Source organism: Bubalus kerabau, chromosome 3, assembly GCF_029407905.1.
Source record: "Bubalus kerabau isolate K-KA32 ecotype Philippines breed swamp buffalo chromosome 3, PCC_UOA_SB_1v2, whole genome shotgun sequence".
Classification (NCBI taxonomy): Eukaryota; Metazoa; Chordata; class Mammalia; order Artiodactyla; family Bovidae; genus Bubalus; species Bubalus kerabau.
In genome coordinates this window covers 143,891,531-143,912,176 of record NC_073626.1, presented here as the reverse complement: position 1 = coordinate 143,912,176, position 20,646 = coordinate 143,891,531, and the positions used below count along the sequence as shown (strand labels likewise).

Sequence of the window (20,646 nt, the reverse complement as noted above, 5' to 3'; positions counted from 1 at the left end):
GGGGTGAAATATGGCATAACTAAGGACTTGCTATTGACATTCCATTGGGGGTGGAGTGGGTGGCAGCTAAGGCACAGGTGACTGATTACCTTCCACTGTTACTCAGAGCCCAGTGAAAAATGAATAGCAAGCTGACAGGTCAAAGAGGGGAAACCACAGCATACAATATATATGTTGTGGACTTTACACAAATAGCTAAATCATTACAAATAAGGTAAGAACTGTATTGGAAAATGTTTCATGAGCTTATGTAATGGGGGAGGGTCAGAGAATGGATCAAAGCAGTGCTACTTAAACAAGTGACATTTTAGCTGAGGCTGAGGATTAGCCTATCAGAGATATATGATGGAGAGCAGGGGCTGGGGGTGATGTGCAAAGGCCCTGCAAGGAATAAGGGGGAGATGTTTGTCATGTCCTATTCCATAGTCTTTATTTTGTGATAGATAAAGCTTTATGAGTTTTTGTTTTACTTTGCAAGTGATGAACTTTTATCTTAAATGAGTATTAGAAGTTTTCTTTAGTTAATTCTAGAAAATCGTTAGAAAATATTATCACATACTGATTTTTTTCCCTTGAAGGCTTGTCACATAAAGACAGAAACTATTACCTATGAAGAGAAAGAACAGCAGCTTGTCAGTGATTGTGTTAAAGAACTTCGTAAGTATTAATGTGTTCTGTTTTATAGCCTCTGGGTAATTCTTTGGTAGTGTATCACTAACTCAGAAATTAGATCAATGATTTCAATAAAAACATGTCAAGAAACAATTTAAATAGTTACTAAAAATCTTGGAATATAACATTGAGCCCACAACTCTAAATAAAGTTCCATTTGTATTTTTAAGAAATATCTTTGTCATCATTAAATAAAGACCTATATTTCTGCCTGTTACAGCATATTAAAATGAAAGGAACCAAAACTCTTATGTTGTTGGTGCAGAAATAGTCCTGTAGAGAATATGATTGCCAAAGTCAGGAAACTGATTAGTAGCAAAACTAGAGCTTAAATGATGGTGTAAAATATAACATTCAGTGAGTATTTGTTAAATGCAAACTGGGTTTCTATAAAGGAATATATTTTGCTTTCATGTATTATTACCTAAATTAAAAAAAAATAAATCAGTTGGAAAAAGATCAGCTTTACTAGAGAAAAAGTTTGAATCTCTCTGTAAGTGTATAGCCTTTGTTATATTTGTTAAGTTTGATTCTCATTTCTTTTGGGACCTTATTTATATCCCTGATGATTACTCAAAAACATAGTGTCTCAGCACTTGCAAACATATATAATTCACTTATCTTTTTTCAGCTTTATCCTTCATAAAGAAAAAGACAGAGGCAAAATCTTTAGCTTGTTTGCCTTTATAAGTTATCTCTTTTTGGCTTCAGTGCCTCTTATTAAATTCCCAGCATTTGTCTATCAGAAGAACCTTCAATTTTCTCTGTTGGGTTATTCAGGTTTATTACTTTAAATTTATGTTAAAGAAAAATCAATTCATGATAGCCCAATGCTTGTTACAAAACAGGATTTGGCCCACCAGCCATAGTTTAATGTCCTATATTTATATTAATTTTTAAATTTTTGTTTTCCAGGTGAAACCAATGCTCAGATGTCCAGAATGACTGAAGAATTGTCTGGGAAGAGTGATGAACTGATTCGATACCAAGAAGAGATTTCCTCTCTCTTGTCTCAGATTGTAGATCTTCAGCACAAACTTAAAGAAGTAAGTTCATTCATTCAACAGATGTTTGTTAAGCACTGACCTAATACTTATGCACTCTGTTAAGTGCTAAGCAAAATAAACATAGTCCTTGTCCTTTTACAATGCTGTAGTCTTTCTGACTGCTGTTTTAGTCTTCTGTCATGAAATATCATGAATAACTACTTTCAGATCATTATTTCTTTCCATTAAATGGAATTCTCTTTTCCTCAGAAAGTTGTGATATGAACTACTGATTCATGCTCTTTGTCCTTTAAACACCTTGATGGATTTTGTATTCTGCCCATTTTATTGCTATTGTTTGGCTTTTGAAAGGTTAGCTTTTGCTATTCCTTTGGACTCTCCCCTGGAAAACATTCTCCAGATGTCTTAAAAAGAGAGTAACCTCATTTACGTGGGAAGGCTTCATATGTCTCTTTTAATATGTTGTTAGCATGTGATTGAGAAGGAAGAACTGAGACTTCACCTCCAAGCTTCCAAAGATGCCCAAAGACAATTGACGATGGAGGTAATGAGATCTTCCTTTATCTTGTGTAATATGGGAGAGAGGAATGAATAGTTTCTTTCTTCTTTGTGAATAAGAATGATTAAAGATGATTACCAGGTTTGAAATAACCACAGAAGATTAAAATGAAATTATGAGATCTACAAAATAAAGCTTTTTAAGAATTCTGTCTCTAAAACTAATAATAACATGACAACATCCTTCTTAAGAGGGAAACCTTGAGATTATAAGATTTTTTAGGAATGTATGACCCCTTTCAGGTCTCTGTTAACTAACCCAACAGTTTTTAAAATAAAGCAATCTCCATTTTTAATAAGCACCTCTAGCCCTAGTGATGCTGATCATCTAGTCCACATAATGCATACACTTGAAGAACTTTTTGAAGTTAGAATGTACTCTGAAGATTATGTACTGTTTTAACATGTTTATGTATGCTAACTATAAAAGAAAGTTTCTGAAACAAGGGAGAAGAAACTACTTGTTTTATGTCTGTTGAGTACCCTGACATCTATTTTTTTTTTTTAAGATTTTATTTATTTATTTATTTTGGCTGTGGTGAGTCTTCATTGCTGTTTATGGGCTTTTCTCTAGCTGCAGCAAGCAGGACCTACTTTCTAATTGCTGTTGCATGCTTCTCATTGTGGTTGGCTTCTCTTGTTATGGAGCATGGGCTTCAGTAGTTGCAACTCATGGGCTCTAGAGCTTGGGCTCAGTCGTTGTGGCACATGGGCTTAGTTGCTCCATGGCATGTGGGATCTTTTTGGACCAGAGATTGAACCCACTGTCCCCAGCATTGGCAGGTGAATTCTTAACTGCTCGACCACCACAGAAACCTGCACCCTGACATCTTACAGACTTGATAGACTTGATCTTGTCATTTGCAAACTTCAGAGAGATGTTTAAAAATATACATATCTAATATTGTGCTAAACTAACTTGACCATAGCTATTATACTTCCTCTATAAGTTTTTTTTTTTATATAAGAAGCATTAAATACTGAATTGACAGCTATGGTTGTCTCAGTTACTTTTCACATTTTTAGGAAATCATGTTTGTATATAATTCTGGCCAAGACACCTCTAAATCTGGCAGCTGGAAATATATATACTTTCCTTGCTTAGGCTGTTTCAGTGTCTTTGTAGAAAATTTAAATTCATAAAGTTAGTCCTCTGGATAAAATTTAAACATCTCAATTTTTTTTTCCTGTTGTCACTTTGTAGTATAATAAGGTACACTAATCGCCCTCCAATCTTGCAGCTTCATGAGTTACAAGACAGGAATATGGAGTGTCTCGGAATGCTACATGAATCTCAAGAAGAAATAAAGGAACTTCGCAGTAGATCTAGCCCTGCAGCTCATCTCTACTTCTCTCAGCCATATGGAGTTTTCTCTGGGGTAAGGAACTGATAAAAATATTATGTATTTAAGGAAACTTGCTTAAGATTTGATGGTCCTTGAGAGTAACAGGGTTGTTAGTAACCCTATTACCCCTTAATACTTCAGTGTGTATGTATTAAAAAAAAAAAAAGGATCCTCTCAAGGACATTCTCCTACCTAACCACATACAACCATCAACTCCAGGATATTGACTTTGATATAATACTATCACTGTCTCATCCACAGAGCCCATTTAAATTTCGCTAATTGTTCCAACAATGTCCTTTGAAGGATACATTGCATTGGGTTGTTACAGTCTGGAACAGTTCTTCTGTCTTTGTTTTGTCATTTATGACCTTTGTAGAATGTCTTCAGCTTTGATTTGTCTGTTGTTTCCCCACAATTAGATTTAGGTAATGCAATGGCACCCCACTCCAGTACTCTTGCCTGGAGAATCCCATGGACAGAAGAGCCTGGTAGGCTGCAGTCCATGGGGTCGCTAAGAGTCGGACATGACTGAGCGACTTCACTTTCACTTTTCACTTTCATGCATTGGAGAAGGAAATGGCAACCCACTCCAGTGTTCTTGCCTGGAGAATCCCAGGGACAGGGGAGCCTGGTGGGCTGCCGACTATGGGGTCGCACGGAGTCGGACACAACTGAAGCAACTTAGCAGCAGCAGCAATGCATTTTCAGCAGAAATAATGCCATGTTCTCCTCAGTGCATTGTATTGGGAGGCACACATTGTCTTTTTGTCCCATTACTGATGATGTTAATTAACTTTGATCCTTTGGTTAAGGTAATATCTGCCAGTTTTTTTTCACTGTAAAGTTAGTCATTGTTAATTAATTACTAGTTAATTGAATTAACATTACCAATTAACTTTTCAGTGATGAAAATTGTCAGATACTACCTTGACCAAGTGATCAAAATAACTATTTTGGGGTGATACTTTGATACTGTTTAAATATTATGTTCCCCATCAAGCTTTACCCACTAGTTTTAGCACCCATTAATGGGGATGTATCTGACTCAGTTATTACTATGATGGTTGCCAAATGGTAACTTTTTAATTCCATCATTTTTTTTCAGCTTTTTAAAATTGGCATTCTTTTGTCAGAACTTTTCTGTCTCATTTATTTATTCATTTGTTCATTTAGGTTACGCAGTATAGACCCATGAATTCCTATTTTAATCAATGGATTATAAGCCATCATTACTCTTTTTTATTTTGATACTTAAATTGTCCCAGATGTGGTCAGTAGGATCTCCTTCAGGCTCTTCTTGCCCTTTCCTTGGGCCAGCCTTCAGATCAGCCATTCTCCAAGGAGCTCTGGTTATTTTTAGTGAGGAATGATACTTAGAATCCAAAATCTGGGTGCTAGGTATGCCTGGCCACTAGAGTTATTATTGCTTTCAGTCCCTCTCAACAGATAGAGCTAGGAAATATATGTATGTTCATATGCACCCATATAAACACATGTATATCTATCTTTCTATTCATATCTTATGTTTATATGCATATTTAACATCATGAGTTCACACCAGTACCTCCAATTCTAGTCATTGTCAGCTCCATTGAGTCTACCATCCATGCTAATCGAATCTTCACCTTTGATCAGGGGAAGGAGAGGATTGCTGATTTTTATTTTAAACAATTTTTTATATTGTAAAAGTTTTACATGTTCATTATAGAAAAGTTAGAAACTAGAGAGGACCAAAAAGAAATGGTTAAATACTATCAAATCCTGACCTCCACAGAATCACTATTAACGTCTTGGTTTATAGCCTTTCAAACCTTTTATTTTTGTGTATCTGTATATGTAATACTTTTATGTATCATAATTGGCTTTTCCCATTGCTTCCTGTAAAAATATATATGATGAAAAAGTAGTCATTTCTTATATAAAAGCTACATTTCCAGAATGTCTCTTTTCTTCCCCTGCATTTTAGCTTATGACTGTTTACTTGTGTTTTCTTTTACTATAACACTGAAAGTATTGGATTCTGGGAATTCTGTTAGATAATTGAAAGGTCGTTTATTTCTCATAACAGGCTTCTTAGTTAATCACTGTTAGTACCCTCAAACTCTTTTCTTAGGAATCTCTGGCAGCTGAGATTGAGGGGACCATGCGTAAGAAGTTGAGTTTGGATGAGGAATCTTCTCTCTTTAAACAAAAGTAAGTACAGATCATATGTGTTGTTACTAGACCATTGGGATGGAAATTGAAAAGAAGCTACAATCCAAAGTGACCAGTATTATGAGATTCAGTAGTATATCTTCTTACTATTCAGTTCTTTCCTGATAGTGCTCCCATCTGTGAGAGCATTCTCTTGTTCTGAAATTTATTTTCTAATAATTTCTCCCAAACTTAAGAGGCTCTTCAGGGTGGCTGTGTTTTTAATGAGCTGTATTTACATGCATCTTTTCTAGAGTACTCCAATGGTAGGCAGTGGCAATAATAAACACTTCTTTTTTGACAGAGCCCAACAGAAACGGGTATTTGACACTGTCAAGGTTGCCAATGACACCCGGGGTCGCTCTGTCCCATTCCCAATTCTACTGCCCATCCCAGGCTCCAACCGCTCAAGTGTCATCATGACAGCAAAACCATTTGAATCTGGCTTGGAACCAACAGAGAGCAAAACAACCCAGAAGAGTAACTTGGAGGAAGATCCAGGGTAAGAAACATGGATTCACACACAAATTTCAGCATTGTTCTGTGCTGTCTGAAGACAACACTGAAAGGAACTATCAGTTCTCATTCAGTAGTGATGCCTTGTATCATTTGTTAGACGGATCACTGGAGTGAAAAGGTTTAATTAATTATATTCAAAATGGAGTTTGCATTGAACTATAAAATTCTTAACTTCTTTCTTCTCTGGTTTGGCAAAATTTGAGTCTCTATCTTTGTGTTCAGAATCAAATTTGTTTGAATCTGTTTGGTCATTAGCAGTTATGCATAGCATTAGATGATAGTTTCTCATAACCCGTGCTCATAATTTCAGCTTCTTTGGTGCCTTTACAATAAACAATAATCTTGAATACCTATTAAGGAAAACTAGATTGCTCTTAATTTCCTATTTGTTTAAATTGAGATTTCTGTTTCTGTTTTTTTATTAATTCAGTTCATTGAATTTTGTTTAACTAGAAATTAAAGAGAATTACTGGAAAGTCAACTGAAAGTTTTTGAAAATTAGATGTTTGGCACCTGAGAGAAGTCGTTCCTAATGCAGAAATCCATTACCCTGGGTTTTCGATTGTATTGTCTGGTCTTAGAGGTAGATTCTGTACCCATGGTAGCCTTATGTGTTAATACTACCTCATTGTACACAGTTACCTTAGGAAAAGATCTAACAAGAACATCTATGTGAATTCACACATGGAATGCCTAAAACTTGGCTTACTACTCTTTCTTTTGGTATCAGTTGTAAGATATCTCCGATTTTTTTAATCTTGAGAAGTGAAAAACTGTGTTGCAGAGCTATGAAAGTGCAGTATTTATGAATCTTGTTTTCTTTTAAATGTCTGCAGTATTCATAGTGGATTTTATGGCCTAAAGTAAATTTTTTCACATTTTAATATTTTTGAAATTGTTTATCTTTTGCAGCTAATGATGTGTTGTAGTATAATGAGTAGCATTTTTAATTTCTTAGTAATACATAAAATAATGATACCTCTTGCCCTCAATGGTATTATAGATTCAGTGAAATAAGATAACATTTAGTTTTTTGACTACCTAAACTGAATTTATAAATGGTCATTATCTACAGCTAAATGAATTAAGTGAAACAGAAATTTTAATAAACACAACATAATATAGCCTATCTGAAGTCATCTGAAATGATCTATAAAAATGTTACAATGTAGTATTAGAGATTTGGGTTTGTTACTATTTCTGTATTCCAGCTATCTAAGAAAAATATGTGTTTTTAAGATCAGTCTCTCGAACATTCACCATTGTGGAAAGGAGAGCTCTTTGCTGTGCTTCTCACCCTCACAGATGTAGTCAGTGAATGTGATTTTCCCATAGGAACATCCAGAAGACGGATCAACCAGGACCCTCTACAGAGAGCGATTTGGCAACAGCACTTCATCGCCTCAGTCTGCGGCGACAGAACTACTTAAGTGAGAAGCAGTTCTTTGCAGAAGAATGGCAGCGGAAGATCCAAGTTCTGGCTGACCAGAAAGAAGAGGGTAGTGGCTGTGGCACGCCCACAGAGAGCCTGGCCTCCCTCTACACCGACCAGTCGGAGACCACAGACCTAAGCAGTGCCAGTTGCCTTCGAGGTTTTATGCCTGAAAAATTACAAATTGTCAAGCCCCTTGAAGGTAATAAGTGAGGGCCATTTCTAAGCGATGTTGCTTATGGTTTTGCCTTCCCCTGGAAATGACGTGTCTCTTGTAATTGTGCAGGAGCTATCTTTATTATCCCTAAATCTTCACTGTTCATATGACCATGCACTGCAGAATTTTGTGGAAAATTAATGAAGAGATTTGCCTTTTCCATGCCATCAGCTGTCAGTTCTCTTCTACAGATGTTGTTTTTATACAAATGTGGGGGAAGACAAGTAATCTTTTCTTGTCCTTTGCTGAGGAATATCCTTGATAGTGGGGCTTTCCAGATAGCACTAGTGGAAAAGAACCCACTTGCCAGTGCAGGAGATTTAAGAGATGTGGGTTCAATCCCTGAGTTAGGAAGGCCCCCTGAAGGAGGGCACAGCAACCCACTCCAGTACTCTTGCCTGGAGAATCCCATGGACAGAGGAGCCTAGCAAGCTACAGTTTATAGGGTTGCACAGAGTTGGGCATGACTGAAGCAACTTAGCAAGCATGCACACACATCCTTGATAGCAGTTTTCATGATAAGATAAATGAGATATGACAGATGAATAAAAATAATCTAGATGGAATACTTCATCTCTACCTTTTGTTTCAAGAAAGAGTTCTTTACCCAAAGAGTGTCTTTTACTTAGAGGTATGTGTGCCTGTATTTTTCTTTTGTTCAATTAGAAAATGTTGTTAATTTCAAGTCAGTTTCTATTCTCTCTTAAAATGGGACTTGAATTTAAAATAGATTTCTTTGTTTTATGGAATATTGACAATCTTCAAATGATCCTCTGCTGTTACCATAAAAGTGTCTGCATTAGACAGAATTTTGAGTTGATAACCTAGAAGGACCTCTCAAACTCAAAGGTGTTATGTTCGTTTTATTAATGGTCAGTGCAGATATTTGCAGCTATTTTTAGGATTAAATGACTCTCAGTGACAAGTAGCAACTGCATCTGGTGCAGGCACTTGGGATGATCATTAACCTGCATTTGCAGACAGAAACAGTGGGGGTATGTCCTGCTTTTATCATTTCCTTAGCTTTCCTACTCTCCCTGAGATCCTGGTGAAAGGACATGAACACAGTGGAGAAGTATACAAAAAATCACTGTAATTCAAAATGCCTTCCAACCTAGGAGCCTAGCTTTTGAGTTCAAAGCTCATAAGCATAGTTCCAAAACAAAGGAATATTGATTTTTGTCACCTGGAAAAACACAACGCCACATTGTACATATCTTTCTTCTCATCACTGCCTCAGCATTCTAGTTCCTATTAAGCATGTTGACTTGGTTTTTTCACCCCTGCTTTAGATGTCCTTTTTAAAGTTAACTTTTGAAATAAAAAGATGATTATTCATACCTTTAGCATCATGTTAGTTTTCCACAGAGAACTTCAATGTACAAATTTTACCAAAATATTAAGACTGAAAAAGCAGTTTTATTATTATCATTACTTTTTTACACACATAATTTTAGCTTCTTTCAAGATTTAATATTTGTGGGAAATTTAAAACCTGTTCCTTTTTTTGTTTGCGTACTCAGGATCACAAACTCTGCATCAATGGCAGCAACTTGCTCAACCAAATTTAGGAACCATTCTTGACCCACGACCAGGTGTCATCACTAAAGGTTTTACCCAGTTGCCCAAGGATGCCATCTATCACCTCTCAGATTTAGAAGAAGATGAAGAGGAGGGTATCACTTTTCAGGTTCAGCAACCTCTTCAAGTGGAACAGAAAACATCAATATCCCAGCCAGTAACAGGAATCTTCCTGCCACCCATGACTTCAGCTGGTGGTCCAGTTACAGGTGAGAAGAGTATAGCTTGTAACCAGTAGTACTTTGCTTTCTGCATCACTGAATGGTCAGCTGACTGCCTCTACTTAAGTCTTACTGGAGTGTACTCATGTTGAAAATAGGGTAGTAGAAATGTATAGCGTAAGTGCCCCTTCTGATTCTCTCCATGTCTTAGCCAACCTGCATAAATAGATCAGGCAGAGAGGAGAGAGCAGTTCAGTCAATGGTTCACAAACCTTTAGGACTCAGCATCTCTTTAAACTCTTTTTTTTTTCAGTTGAAGGATAATTACTTTATAGTATTGTGTTGGTTTCTAACAAAAATCAACATGTATCAGACATAGGTTAACCCATGTCTCCTCTCACTTGAACATCCCCCCTACCTCCCTCCCCATCCCATCTTTACATTCTTAAAAATCATGAAGAATTGCAGAGAGCATGTCTGTGTGGGTTGTATCTACTTATAATTTACCATATTAGAAATAAAAACTGAGAAATTATTAAAATATTTATTAACTCATTATTTTAAAATAGTTACATATTAACACAAATAATATATTTTATGAAAAAAAGCTGTATTTTTTCAAGTAGTGAGAAAAATGGTTTAGTTTTATAATTTTGCAAGTCCTTAATTTACAGATTAATAGAAGATAACAGGATTCTTGTGTCAGCATCTACATTTACTCTATTACAATATGTTGTTTTGATTGAGAGTATGAAGAAAATACAGGCTTCCCAGTTGGCTCAGGGGGTAAAGAATCCACCTACAATGCAGGAGACACAGGAAATATGGGCTTGATCCATGAATTGGGAAGATCCTCTACAGGAGGGCATGGCAACCTACTCCAGTATCCTTGCCTGAAGAATCCCATGGACAGATGAGCCTGGTGGGCTGCAGTCCATAGGATTGCAGAAAGTTGGATGTGACTGAAGTGACTGAGCATGCACACGTGAAGAAAATACAGCCTTGCCATCATCAAAAAATCTGCAAGTAATAAATGCTGGAGAGGATGTAGAGAAAAAGGAACCATAAGCTGTTGGGAATGTAAACTGGTACAGCCACTGTGGACAGCAGTAAGAAAGTTCCTTAAAAAACTAAAAATAAAGCTACCATATGATCCTGCAATCCCATTCCTGGGTATATATTTAGAGAAAACGTTAATTTGAAAAGCTACATGCACCCCAGTATCCATTGCAGCACTGTTTACAATAACCAAGATATGGAATCAACCTAAATGTCCATCAACAGATGAATGGATAAAGAAGACGTGATACATATATATTACATAATACAACAGAATTATTCAGCCATAAAAAGAATGAAATAATGGTGTTTGCAGCAATATGGATGGACCTAGATATTATCATACTAAGGGAAGTATGCAAGACAGAGAAAGACAAATATTATATGATATTACTTATATGTGGAATTTTTTAAAAATAAATATAAATGAACTTATATACCAAACAGAAATAGATCCACAGATGTAGGAAACAAATTTATGTCTACCAAAAAAGAAAGGAGGGAGGGAGGGATAAATTTGAAGTTTGGAATTAACAGATACACACTACTACTATTATATAAAATCGATAACCAACAAGGACCTAAGGACCAAATTTACAGCACAGGGCACTATACTCAATATTTTGCAATAATATATAAGGGAAAAGAATATAAAATAATATATGTTTATATATATAACTGAATCATTTTGCTGTATACCTGAAATACAACATTGTAAACCAATTATACCTCAATAAAATAAAAAAAAACTTAAAGTTAAAAAAAAGGAAGTACAGCCTCACACAGATATCTGGTTGGAAAAGGAAAGTGTGTTTTAATAGCCTCTTCAGATACTTGTGAATATTACACCAAAACTTGATAAGTGGTAGTTTCTTTAAGGTTTATAACAATGTAAATCTAAAACTTTTCATACTTTGTTACATTAAAATCTATTAGTCTGTTCTACACTCTGAATACATCTTTTACCCATGCACGATTTTATAACATCATGCACTGGTCATTTGGAAAATATTGGTTCACTAAGTTATGCAGATCTTCCAAATGTTGACACATTTCATTATATAATACAATAAAATCATGTAATATTACCCACCTATCTCATTGGTAAGTCTTTTAGTACTAGGAAGCTTTCAGGCTCTCAGTGGTGGGTTCAAGTCTACCAAAACAGTCATTTTCACTTCAAAGCTCGAATTTTGTCACTGGCAGCAAATCCTTTCAGCTATTTTCTTGAAGAGATAGGCTCACTACATTTTTTTTTTGAAGAAAATGTTGCCATACTGTATAATACAGGGAATTCTGCTCAGTGTTATATGGTCTGAATAAGAGGGGAGTTTGGGGGAGAATGGATACATGTATATGTTTGGCTGAGTCCCTTTGCTGTCCACCTGAAACTCTCACATTATTAGTCGGCTATTCCTCAATATAAAATAAAAAGTTAAAAAAAAAATGTTGCCACATATGCAAATCTGAATACCTGTAGTTTTTGTATTAATTGTTCTTTTAAGTAAAAATGCTGTTCTGTCAAAAAAGATAAAACTTAATTGCACTTGTGCTTTTCCTTCATGTAAGCATTGTATCTCTGTATGGTGCAAAGAAATACTTAATACTTACTTCCCATTTCATCACATAGAATATTAAAAAGATTCAAGGGCCAAGATTTAATAATTTATACTGCTTCATCAAGGTCATTTTAATGTGAATTTGGCCCTTTTTTTGCTACCATAATTGGATAGCAGTGAGAGATGCTAGTACCACTTGGTGCTTTTGCCCTGTTTTGTGCTCAGGAGCCCACAGCTTTACTCAGTGTCACCTTTGCATCAGCAGTGCAAATGCCAGCCCAATAGGAAAGACAGACAGCATCTTAATGTTGCTGTGAAAGTAGTTCTGACCTGTAGATCCCATCAGTTCAGTTCAGTTTAGTCACTCAGTCGTCTCCGACTCTTTGAGACGCCATGAATCGCAGCACGCCAGGCCTCCCTGTCCATCACCATCTCCCAGAGTTTACCCAAACTCATGTCCGTCGAGTCGGTGATGCCATCCAGCCATCTCATCCTCTGTTGTCCCCTTCTCCTCCTGCCCCCAATCCCTCCCAGCATCAGGGTCTTTTCCAATGAGTCAACACTTCACATGAGGTGGCCAAAGTACTGGAGTTTCAGCCTCAGCATCAGTCCTTCCAATGAACACCCAGGACTGATCTCCTTTAGGTTGGACTGGTTGGATCTCCTTGCAGTTTTCTCCTCGCAAGAGTTTTCTCCAACACCACAGTTCAAAAGCATCAATTCTTCGGCGCTCAGCTTTCTTCACAGTCCAACTCTCACATCCATACATGACCACTGGAAAAACCATAGCCTTGACTAGATGGACCTTTGTTGGCAAAGTAATGTCTCTGCTTTTTAATATGCTATCTAAGTTGGTCATAACTTTCCTTCCAAGAAGTAAGTGTCTTTTAATTTCATGGCTGCAATCACCATCTGCAGTGATTTTGGAGCCCAAAAAAATAAAGTCAGCCACTGTTTCCACATCTATTTCCCATGAAGTGATGGGACCAGATGCCACGATCATAGTTTTCTGAACGGTGACTTCTAAGCCAACTTTTTCACTCTCCTCTTTTACTTTCATCAAGAGACTTTTTAGTTCCTCCTCACTTTCTGCCATAAGGGTGGTGTCATCTGCATATCTGAGGTTATTGATATTTCTCCTGGCAATACATGGTGCAAATCACACATTGAGAACCACTGGAGTAGTTTGGCTAGAAAGATTGATGACTAGTTCTTATATGGTTTGATTTTTTTTTTTTTTTCAGAATGTGTTTTTCTCTTGTTTCTAAGCTGTTTTAAATCTGTTTGATTACAATTTCAAATTATTGAAGGATTCAGCTATGTATTGATCAGTGGATACTATTACAGTGTGTATATTTCATTTCTAGATTGTGGAATTTTTGTATAAAAGATACTTGATAAATATCATATTATTAATAATGAACTTTCTACATTATTAACCTAGTCTTTCAATTTTGTGTTTGATTCTCTAAAATTCTCCACGTCAGTTGCAACCTCAAACCCAGGCAAGTGTCTGTCCTGCACAAACTCGACATTTACCTTCACCACCTGTAGGATATTACATCCCTCTGATATCACTCAGGTTACCCCCAGGTAAGAGGGGCTGGGCAGTTGGAATCCTTACTTCTTTCTTCAGATATATTTTACTACATTTCTTTTTTTAATTACTGTCTTTTTAATTCCTAGAATTTTAATGTTCTGTGATAATTTGCCTTTAGAATATAATCATTTGATGATTATAACTCTTACAAGGAGACAAAGAGCGAGTATGTAGTGTCTAAATGAAGAAAGTGAGGCATAGAACGTTTGGGTGACTGGTCCAAGGATAGAGAGGTAGTAAATGACCCAACTGAGCCTATACAGAGAATTAGCCAAACTGAACAACTGGAGGAACTAGTTCTCCGTACAAGACTGCCCTCTGTTCTGATACCACCTGCTGGTTCAGGAGATTCCCAAGACCATGCTCTTGTTAGACTGATATTCTAGAAGGACTCACAGAACTCTCTGAAAGCTGTCGTGCACATGGTTACTATTTATTACAGGGAAAGGTTACAGGATAAAATTAGCTGAAGGAAGAGACTCTGACAGGTCAGAGTCTGGGAGGACTCTACACATGAAGCTTCCTTAGGGTTCATTACTTTCCTGGAATTAATGTTTGACAGTCACACAGAGTACTTCCAACCAGGGAAGTTCACCTAAGCTTCAGGGTCCAGATTTTTTACTCTTTCACTGTGGAAGGCATGATTGACTACCCATATAGTTATAACTCACTATAAATATAATAACTCACCTCCGGGTCCACTGACCCAAAGCTTCGACCCTGCATCACAGGGTTAGTTTTTCTGGCATGGCCAGTCCCCACCCTACAACTATAGGCTATGGCCAAGTCCACCCCAAGATCTAGCTAGTGTGGCCAGTCTCCTTCCTGAACAAACATACTTCTAGCAAACATGGCATAGATTACCTCCCAGAAGCAGAAGGCAAAGGCAGAAACCTCTGGGCAGTCCAAATCATGTATTACACAGGCTAAAACAATAAGCAATATTGCTGTAGTTTCTATCCTACCAATTCCCAAAAGAATCTACAGTAGTTTCCAGAGATACCTAGAACATTGCAGGGATAATGTTAACTAGAAGTAGAGAAGAATAATTATTAAAATAATTTTAAAATATTTAATTATTTAGAATAATTAAAATATTAGGAAGACTTAAAGAGCATCTTAGATTTAATTTTGAAAAATTGTATTTTCTAAAGGGTTGAAGAATTGTTAAACTGTGGGTTATCATCTTTTGGTATATTTTGCTTTACAGAATGGATATATTAATAAAAATTTCTAAAGTTTATTTTCTTAAGTATTTAAATTTCTTTGATTTTTTAATCATAAATTTTAGTTATATTTCCACAGGTGACATATTTTAGAGTTAAAATTTAAGAATAAATTTATCTAAGAGTATAGTAAACTTTTTCATATTCTATGAAAATAAATATGTTTCAGTAAGTTAATGACTAAATTACAAACAACTAATCTTTGAAGTAACACATCAGGATTTTCATTCCTCAGATACTGATGTGTTATCTGTTCCTCTACATATGCTATGGATAACTACTATAATTACCTTAAATGCTCACTTCAGATTACTTTTTATTCTTAAACACTCCCTCCTGCTTTTTTTTTTTTTTTTTCCTTTGTAAAGCTCTGGCTTCCCTTCCTTATCCTGTGCAAGCAGTGGTAGCAGTTCATCAAACACAGCAGTGAACTCTCCTGCCGTGTCCTACAGGCTCAGCGTTGGTGAATCTATCACTAACCGACGAGATTCCACCATAACCTTCAGCAGCACCGTGAGCTTGGCCAAACTTCTACAGGAGCGAGGCATCTCCGCTAAAGTGTACCACAGCCCAATTTCAGAGATCCCTCTCCTCCAGCCTCTCCCTCGAGGCCTATCTACCCCTTCCACACCACCAAATTCACCATCTCATTCACCTTGCCCTTCTCCTTTGCCCATGGAGCCTCGAGTGCATCTCTCTGAAAATTTTTTGGCCTCCCGACCAGCGGAAACGTTCCTCCAAGAGATGTATGGCCTGAGACCATCCCGAAACCCTCCTGATGTTGGCCAGTTGAAGATGAACTTAGTGGACAGGCTGAAGAGACTGGGGATAGCCAGAGTGATCAAGACCCCCGAGGCCCAGGCAAATGGAAGAAGCCAAAAAGCAGAAAATGGTCTTCAAAGACCAAACTCTGCTGTCTATTTAAATTCAGGGAGCAATTTACTGAGTGGACTGAGGAGGAATCAGAGTCTTCCAGTCATGTTGGGTAGCTTCAGCACCCCAGTTTGCACATCATCCCCCAAAATGGATATCCTGAAGGAGGATTGAAGTTCAGCAGTTGACTGACGTCTTATCAAGTTAGCACATGAAGGAAAGATTTGCACTGTTTATATGTAGTCTTGTCTGAGAGAAAAGGAATGTCGCAGAAGGGTTGTGAATGTAGAAAGGGGAGGGTGAAAGAATGGAAACAGGATTAGCATGAGGTCTGTCTGATAACTTGAAAGTATAAATGAATGGGTCATGAGTATTTGGAGGCAAGGGAAAGAAAAAAGGTTGAATGTAGTCCTTCAGTTGGTTTTTCTTGTCTTGAAAATAAAAAGTGACTAGAAAATAAATCCAGTAATTTTGAAACACACTAGAAATACTGAACTTCCTAGTACACTTACTTCTGGTGAGCGTAAGCAGGAAGGACCTAGGTTAGGAGATGGGATAGAAGAAGAAGCAGCTTGGACCACTGCCTTTAGAAAGCTGTTCCAGAAGGTTGCTGGGGTAAACTCGGTCTGTTACTGAGACGACAGTGATATGGCTTTTATGTTGGCCCCTGTTGACGTCTGGTTAAATTACACATCCATCAGAAAGTAAGCTCACTGCATTATCAAACAAGGAATTTCACCTTTTTCATAAGATCAGAGTAGTGGAGACTCCCTTTTTGCTTTCTGTTTTCAGGACTTTGAACCCCTGGGAGCCCAAACGTCATCCACATTCCTTTTGCACTTGTGATTAATAAGTGTTCAGTTTTTTAATTTCTATTTTTATATAGTATCCCCCTCAAACAGTATAAGTTGGGGATGGGGGTAGGAAGGATTTATTTTAAGAAGGGAAGTGTGGGTACATTGGAACCAAGGCATCTCGTTTTCAGAATATTTATTCTGAATAAATGTAATGACCAAGTTGTATGAACATAGTTACATGTCTTTCAGATTTCCTTGGAGGCTGGAAAGGTTAAACCAGAAGTGCAATCCATAGGAATTTGAGAATGTTGTGTGTTTATGTCCGTAAGGTTTTTTGTAAGGAAAGTTGATTGCAAGTAAACTTTTTCCAAAATATGCTATGCATGTTTTTAATGAAGAATGACATGTATTTGCACAAAAATTCTCAGGCACAGTCTAATATTATAAACTGAAGTAAAACCCAGGTGCTTGCTTTGAGATTGTTTTTTAATATAAAATAAAATTAAGACACATTTGCCTTTTTATTAATATCTGTAGAATTAGAGAATGAACTTTTCAATGGAAAAGTCAAAGCTTTTGTTTTTTCTCTGGGATTCTGTTTTTGTTTTTAACTATGTGAAATGGCAAAGTGAAACTCGGGGATTAGGTTTCAGCTTCCAGCGGTGTGATGCAAGGCTGTGAATTAGGAAGAAACAGACCTGTTTTTTGAGTATTGCTGACCAAGGTCTTTATCTCGGCCGTGAAGTTCAGAAAGAAATGCCATCACACAAAAGGCATAATAGAGAGAAGCTAGAAGGGGGCTAGTTATTTTTGAAAAGGGGAGACATGTTACTTGATCTTTTCAGTGTTTCATTAGCAGATTTTTTGCCCCTTTGTTCTGACTTAAAGTGCAAGGCCTTTTCTGAAGTATTCTTGATGGGAGCGTTGCTCCTGGGGCTCCCATCCGTACACCTGTTACAGACCAGAGGAGGGCCTTCTCTCTTCTCGAGCTGCTTCATGTGCTCAAAGCACACATGCAGTAGTGAAATGTGTGGGTTTTCTGTGCTTTTTACAGATCTTTTAATAAGACTTTTCTAAATAAATTTCTCAAAATTAAAAGTGAGAGTGTCCTCTCCCTATTCTCTCCCCCTTGCTCAGTCCTTCTGAAGTCAGAAGACTGTATACGTAGATGTTCAGAAAGGATTCCAGCTGGTATGTAAGTGAATGTCAGTGTCCTGAATGTGAACCAGAAGAATTCCTGATGCTTCAATTTCTAAAATATTCCCATTTTAAATGATAATATTTGAGTTTCTACTTCATAAAGTAACTCTGGGGTGCTTATTTTAGACAATTCTTTAAGCTTTTTATTTATTCTCTAAGAAAGTAATCTTCTTATTGCCAGTTGCCGAGAAACATCAGGATCTAGGAAAATGTAGGGCCAGAGAGTAGTACAAAGTGTTAAATTATCAGAGTTTATGTATATTATATAAACAGCTATAAATTAAGCAAGATTTGGGCATGTTGTGTATAATTAGTATATTTGTAAAATAACTGATGCTAAAATGATCACTTTAGAGGCAGGGCAAGAGCGTATTCACAGCCAAATAAGCCTGTCTGATTAAAGAAAATCAGACTTTGGTTCTTGAAAATTAAACTGATGTTGCTGTTCCACCAGAAACACAAGGATTATAAACTGATGCTTGCTTGTCTCTAGAAATGAATTCTGTTTTGAAATTGGGTTTTGTCGTTTTTGAAATTTCCATCTAAAATCATTTTTGAATACTGCCTGAGACTCTCTACTATAATGAAATAGTGTGTAAGGATAGTAAGAACTGGAGCCTTGTAGCAAGTTCTTTCTTAATTTATCTGTTATGCTTTAGCACTGTTCACATTTTAATTTTCTTGTATCCACTGTGTAGGTACTTTAATGCCAGTTTGGAAAACGCCAATCTTTCTTTTTTCTTCTGAAGGCTCTCAATGATTATACCTCAGGTATTTCTGAGTATCCTGTTGCTAGGAGGGATACCTTCCCTGTGAATTCAGAATTAAAAGTTCTCCAGAATTATCATGATCCCAAATCTTATGTAAATAGCTTTACCCATGGGTCTTGGAAAAAAGTTAATGACCATTGTTAAAGTAGTTTTTAAAAAAAATTTTGTACTCTATGTCCTTGATTTGACCTGAATAAACAGACTTTGACAAAGGGAGGCATGTTATCGGCAGCTCACAAGAGCCTGTTCTCTAGAAAAGGTGTATTTTTATACAGTATTCAAAGCCTGTTATTTTTTTTCTGGTACTTAATTAGTACTTGTTGTTCAAACACTGACTCTTGACATCTGGAACCAGAGCTCTTGGTGTTCAGTGGCCCACTCCTCTGATGTCGGATGCCTGCAAGCCTGTACCCTGAGCGCAGCACAGCAGAGTCGACACTGAGTGGCCGCTTTGCCTTCACAGCTATCAGGAAGTGGCGTGGGGCCCTCTGTGGCTGCCGGCGAGATACTGTAGTATGATATCTGGGGTTTGACTTTGTCAAATGGCTCTTTGTGCACCTACCTTTGCTTTGTCGAATGTAAATCAGATAATAAACATGAGTATCTTCTTAAATTTTCCTTTGTCTTTCTGTGGTTTTGTCCCAGTTCTTTCAACAGATAATCCTGCATAAAGTCTTTCCTTTCTGTTATGTTGTTTTGGGTACAGAGAACAAGCTCTATTTGCCAAACCGACAATAGTCATGAGTAGTAAACAGATATTACTGTATTTTCTTAGATTTTTTTAAATAGAATAACCATATTGTTTCCTCAGCAAAGCATCAGCAACAAAAAAATAAAACCTGAAGTTGTCGATATGCAGATCCTTAAGACTCAGGAAGTATGAAGCAATTCATTTCTGATGGTCCACAACTGACTACTGATACTTAACTATTTAGAAACTGTTTCCAAGAAATTAAATTTGAAAATTGTTGGATTTTAATAGAAAAGATTCTTTGATGTTCTTTTTTCTCTGTCACATTTTAACTGCTATATTTTTTTAAAGCTCATATGAGCATTTTGTGAGAAATGAGTGAAATTTTGTGAGAAATGAGTCCCCACTTCTTTGATATATAATTTAGTGATGTTCCAAGCATCTTTGATTGTGTTTTCTTTCACAAATGATTATCAGTGCATGTGTTTGAAGTTCAAAAACCTGATGAAATAAGGCTAAAGATTTGAGGCTTTCAGCATGCTGTTGCCTTTTGTTTCTGTTTTTATTATATGTTTGAGTTTTGCTAGTATTGGTTTTTCTTTTTTTCATTAGTTTTTATGAATTAAGGCTAAAATGCCCCCCCTCCAAATTTTTTTTAATGAAAAAATGCTGGGCAGGTTTGCCAAAGATGCCAAAACACAACTGTCAGGCATGAAGTGCTTTATTCTTTAGCGTGAGAAAGCGTGAGTGAAGCACATCAAAGGTAATGTGAGAAGTTAGAGAAAAAAGTATAAATGTCAAATATGTTAAAAAGTTTAATTCCGTTAAATTTAATTTTTTTTACCTTCTCAGCAAAATTGTTTAAAAGCAAGAATTTCACATCATATTCAAACAGTACAATGGGCCAGAAAATTAGAAAGTATTTTGATTTCATTTAATTCACTACCACTTTTACAGCTATTTCACCATCTCTCAAAGCAACCACAAAATTCATACGATAATGTGAACAATTCACACCATGATTCATTTGCATTCCATCTAGATCTTTATATATAAATATATTTACAGATAATCAGGACCCATACTGCAAAATGCTCTTCAGCCACAATATGTAGTTCCTGCCAAGTACCACTCCGATATATGAGCACCTGTGGAGTTACAAATGAAAACATGAAGCAAAAA

The 20,646-nt window shown here is 36.6% G+C and overlaps 1 protein-coding gene across 2 annotated transcripts in view; it reads left to right on the top strand.

Annotated features, from left to right (window-relative positions):
• The window catches only part of TRAK2 (trafficking kinesin protein 2), a 76,248-nt gene extending 56,862 nt beyond the window's left edge, over positions 1 to 19,386 (top strand). For both annotated transcript variants that reach the window (XM_055573103.1, XM_055573102.1), the window contains 10 exons: positions 579 to 657; positions 1,588 to 1,718; positions 2,149 to 2,223; positions 3,479 to 3,616; positions 5,700 to 5,779; positions 6,084 to 6,281; positions 7,634 to 7,932; positions 9,471 to 9,737; positions 13,795 to 13,900; positions 15,502 to 19,386. In XM_055573103.1, the coding sequence (XP_055429078.1) occupies positions 579 to 657; positions 1,588 to 1,718; positions 2,149 to 2,223; positions 3,479 to 3,616; positions 5,700 to 5,779; positions 6,084 to 6,281; positions 7,634 to 7,932; positions 9,471 to 9,737; positions 13,795 to 13,900; positions 15,502 to 16,180 (2,052 nt within the window). In that variant the 3' untranslated portion in view covers positions 16,181 to 19,386. The remainder of the gene's footprint in view (positions 1 to 578; positions 658 to 1,587; positions 1,719 to 2,148; positions 2,224 to 3,478; positions 3,617 to 5,699; positions 5,780 to 6,083; positions 6,282 to 7,633; positions 7,933 to 9,470; positions 9,738 to 13,794; positions 13,901 to 15,501) is intronic.
• Positions 19,387 to 20,646: the final 1,260 nt, after the last annotated feature.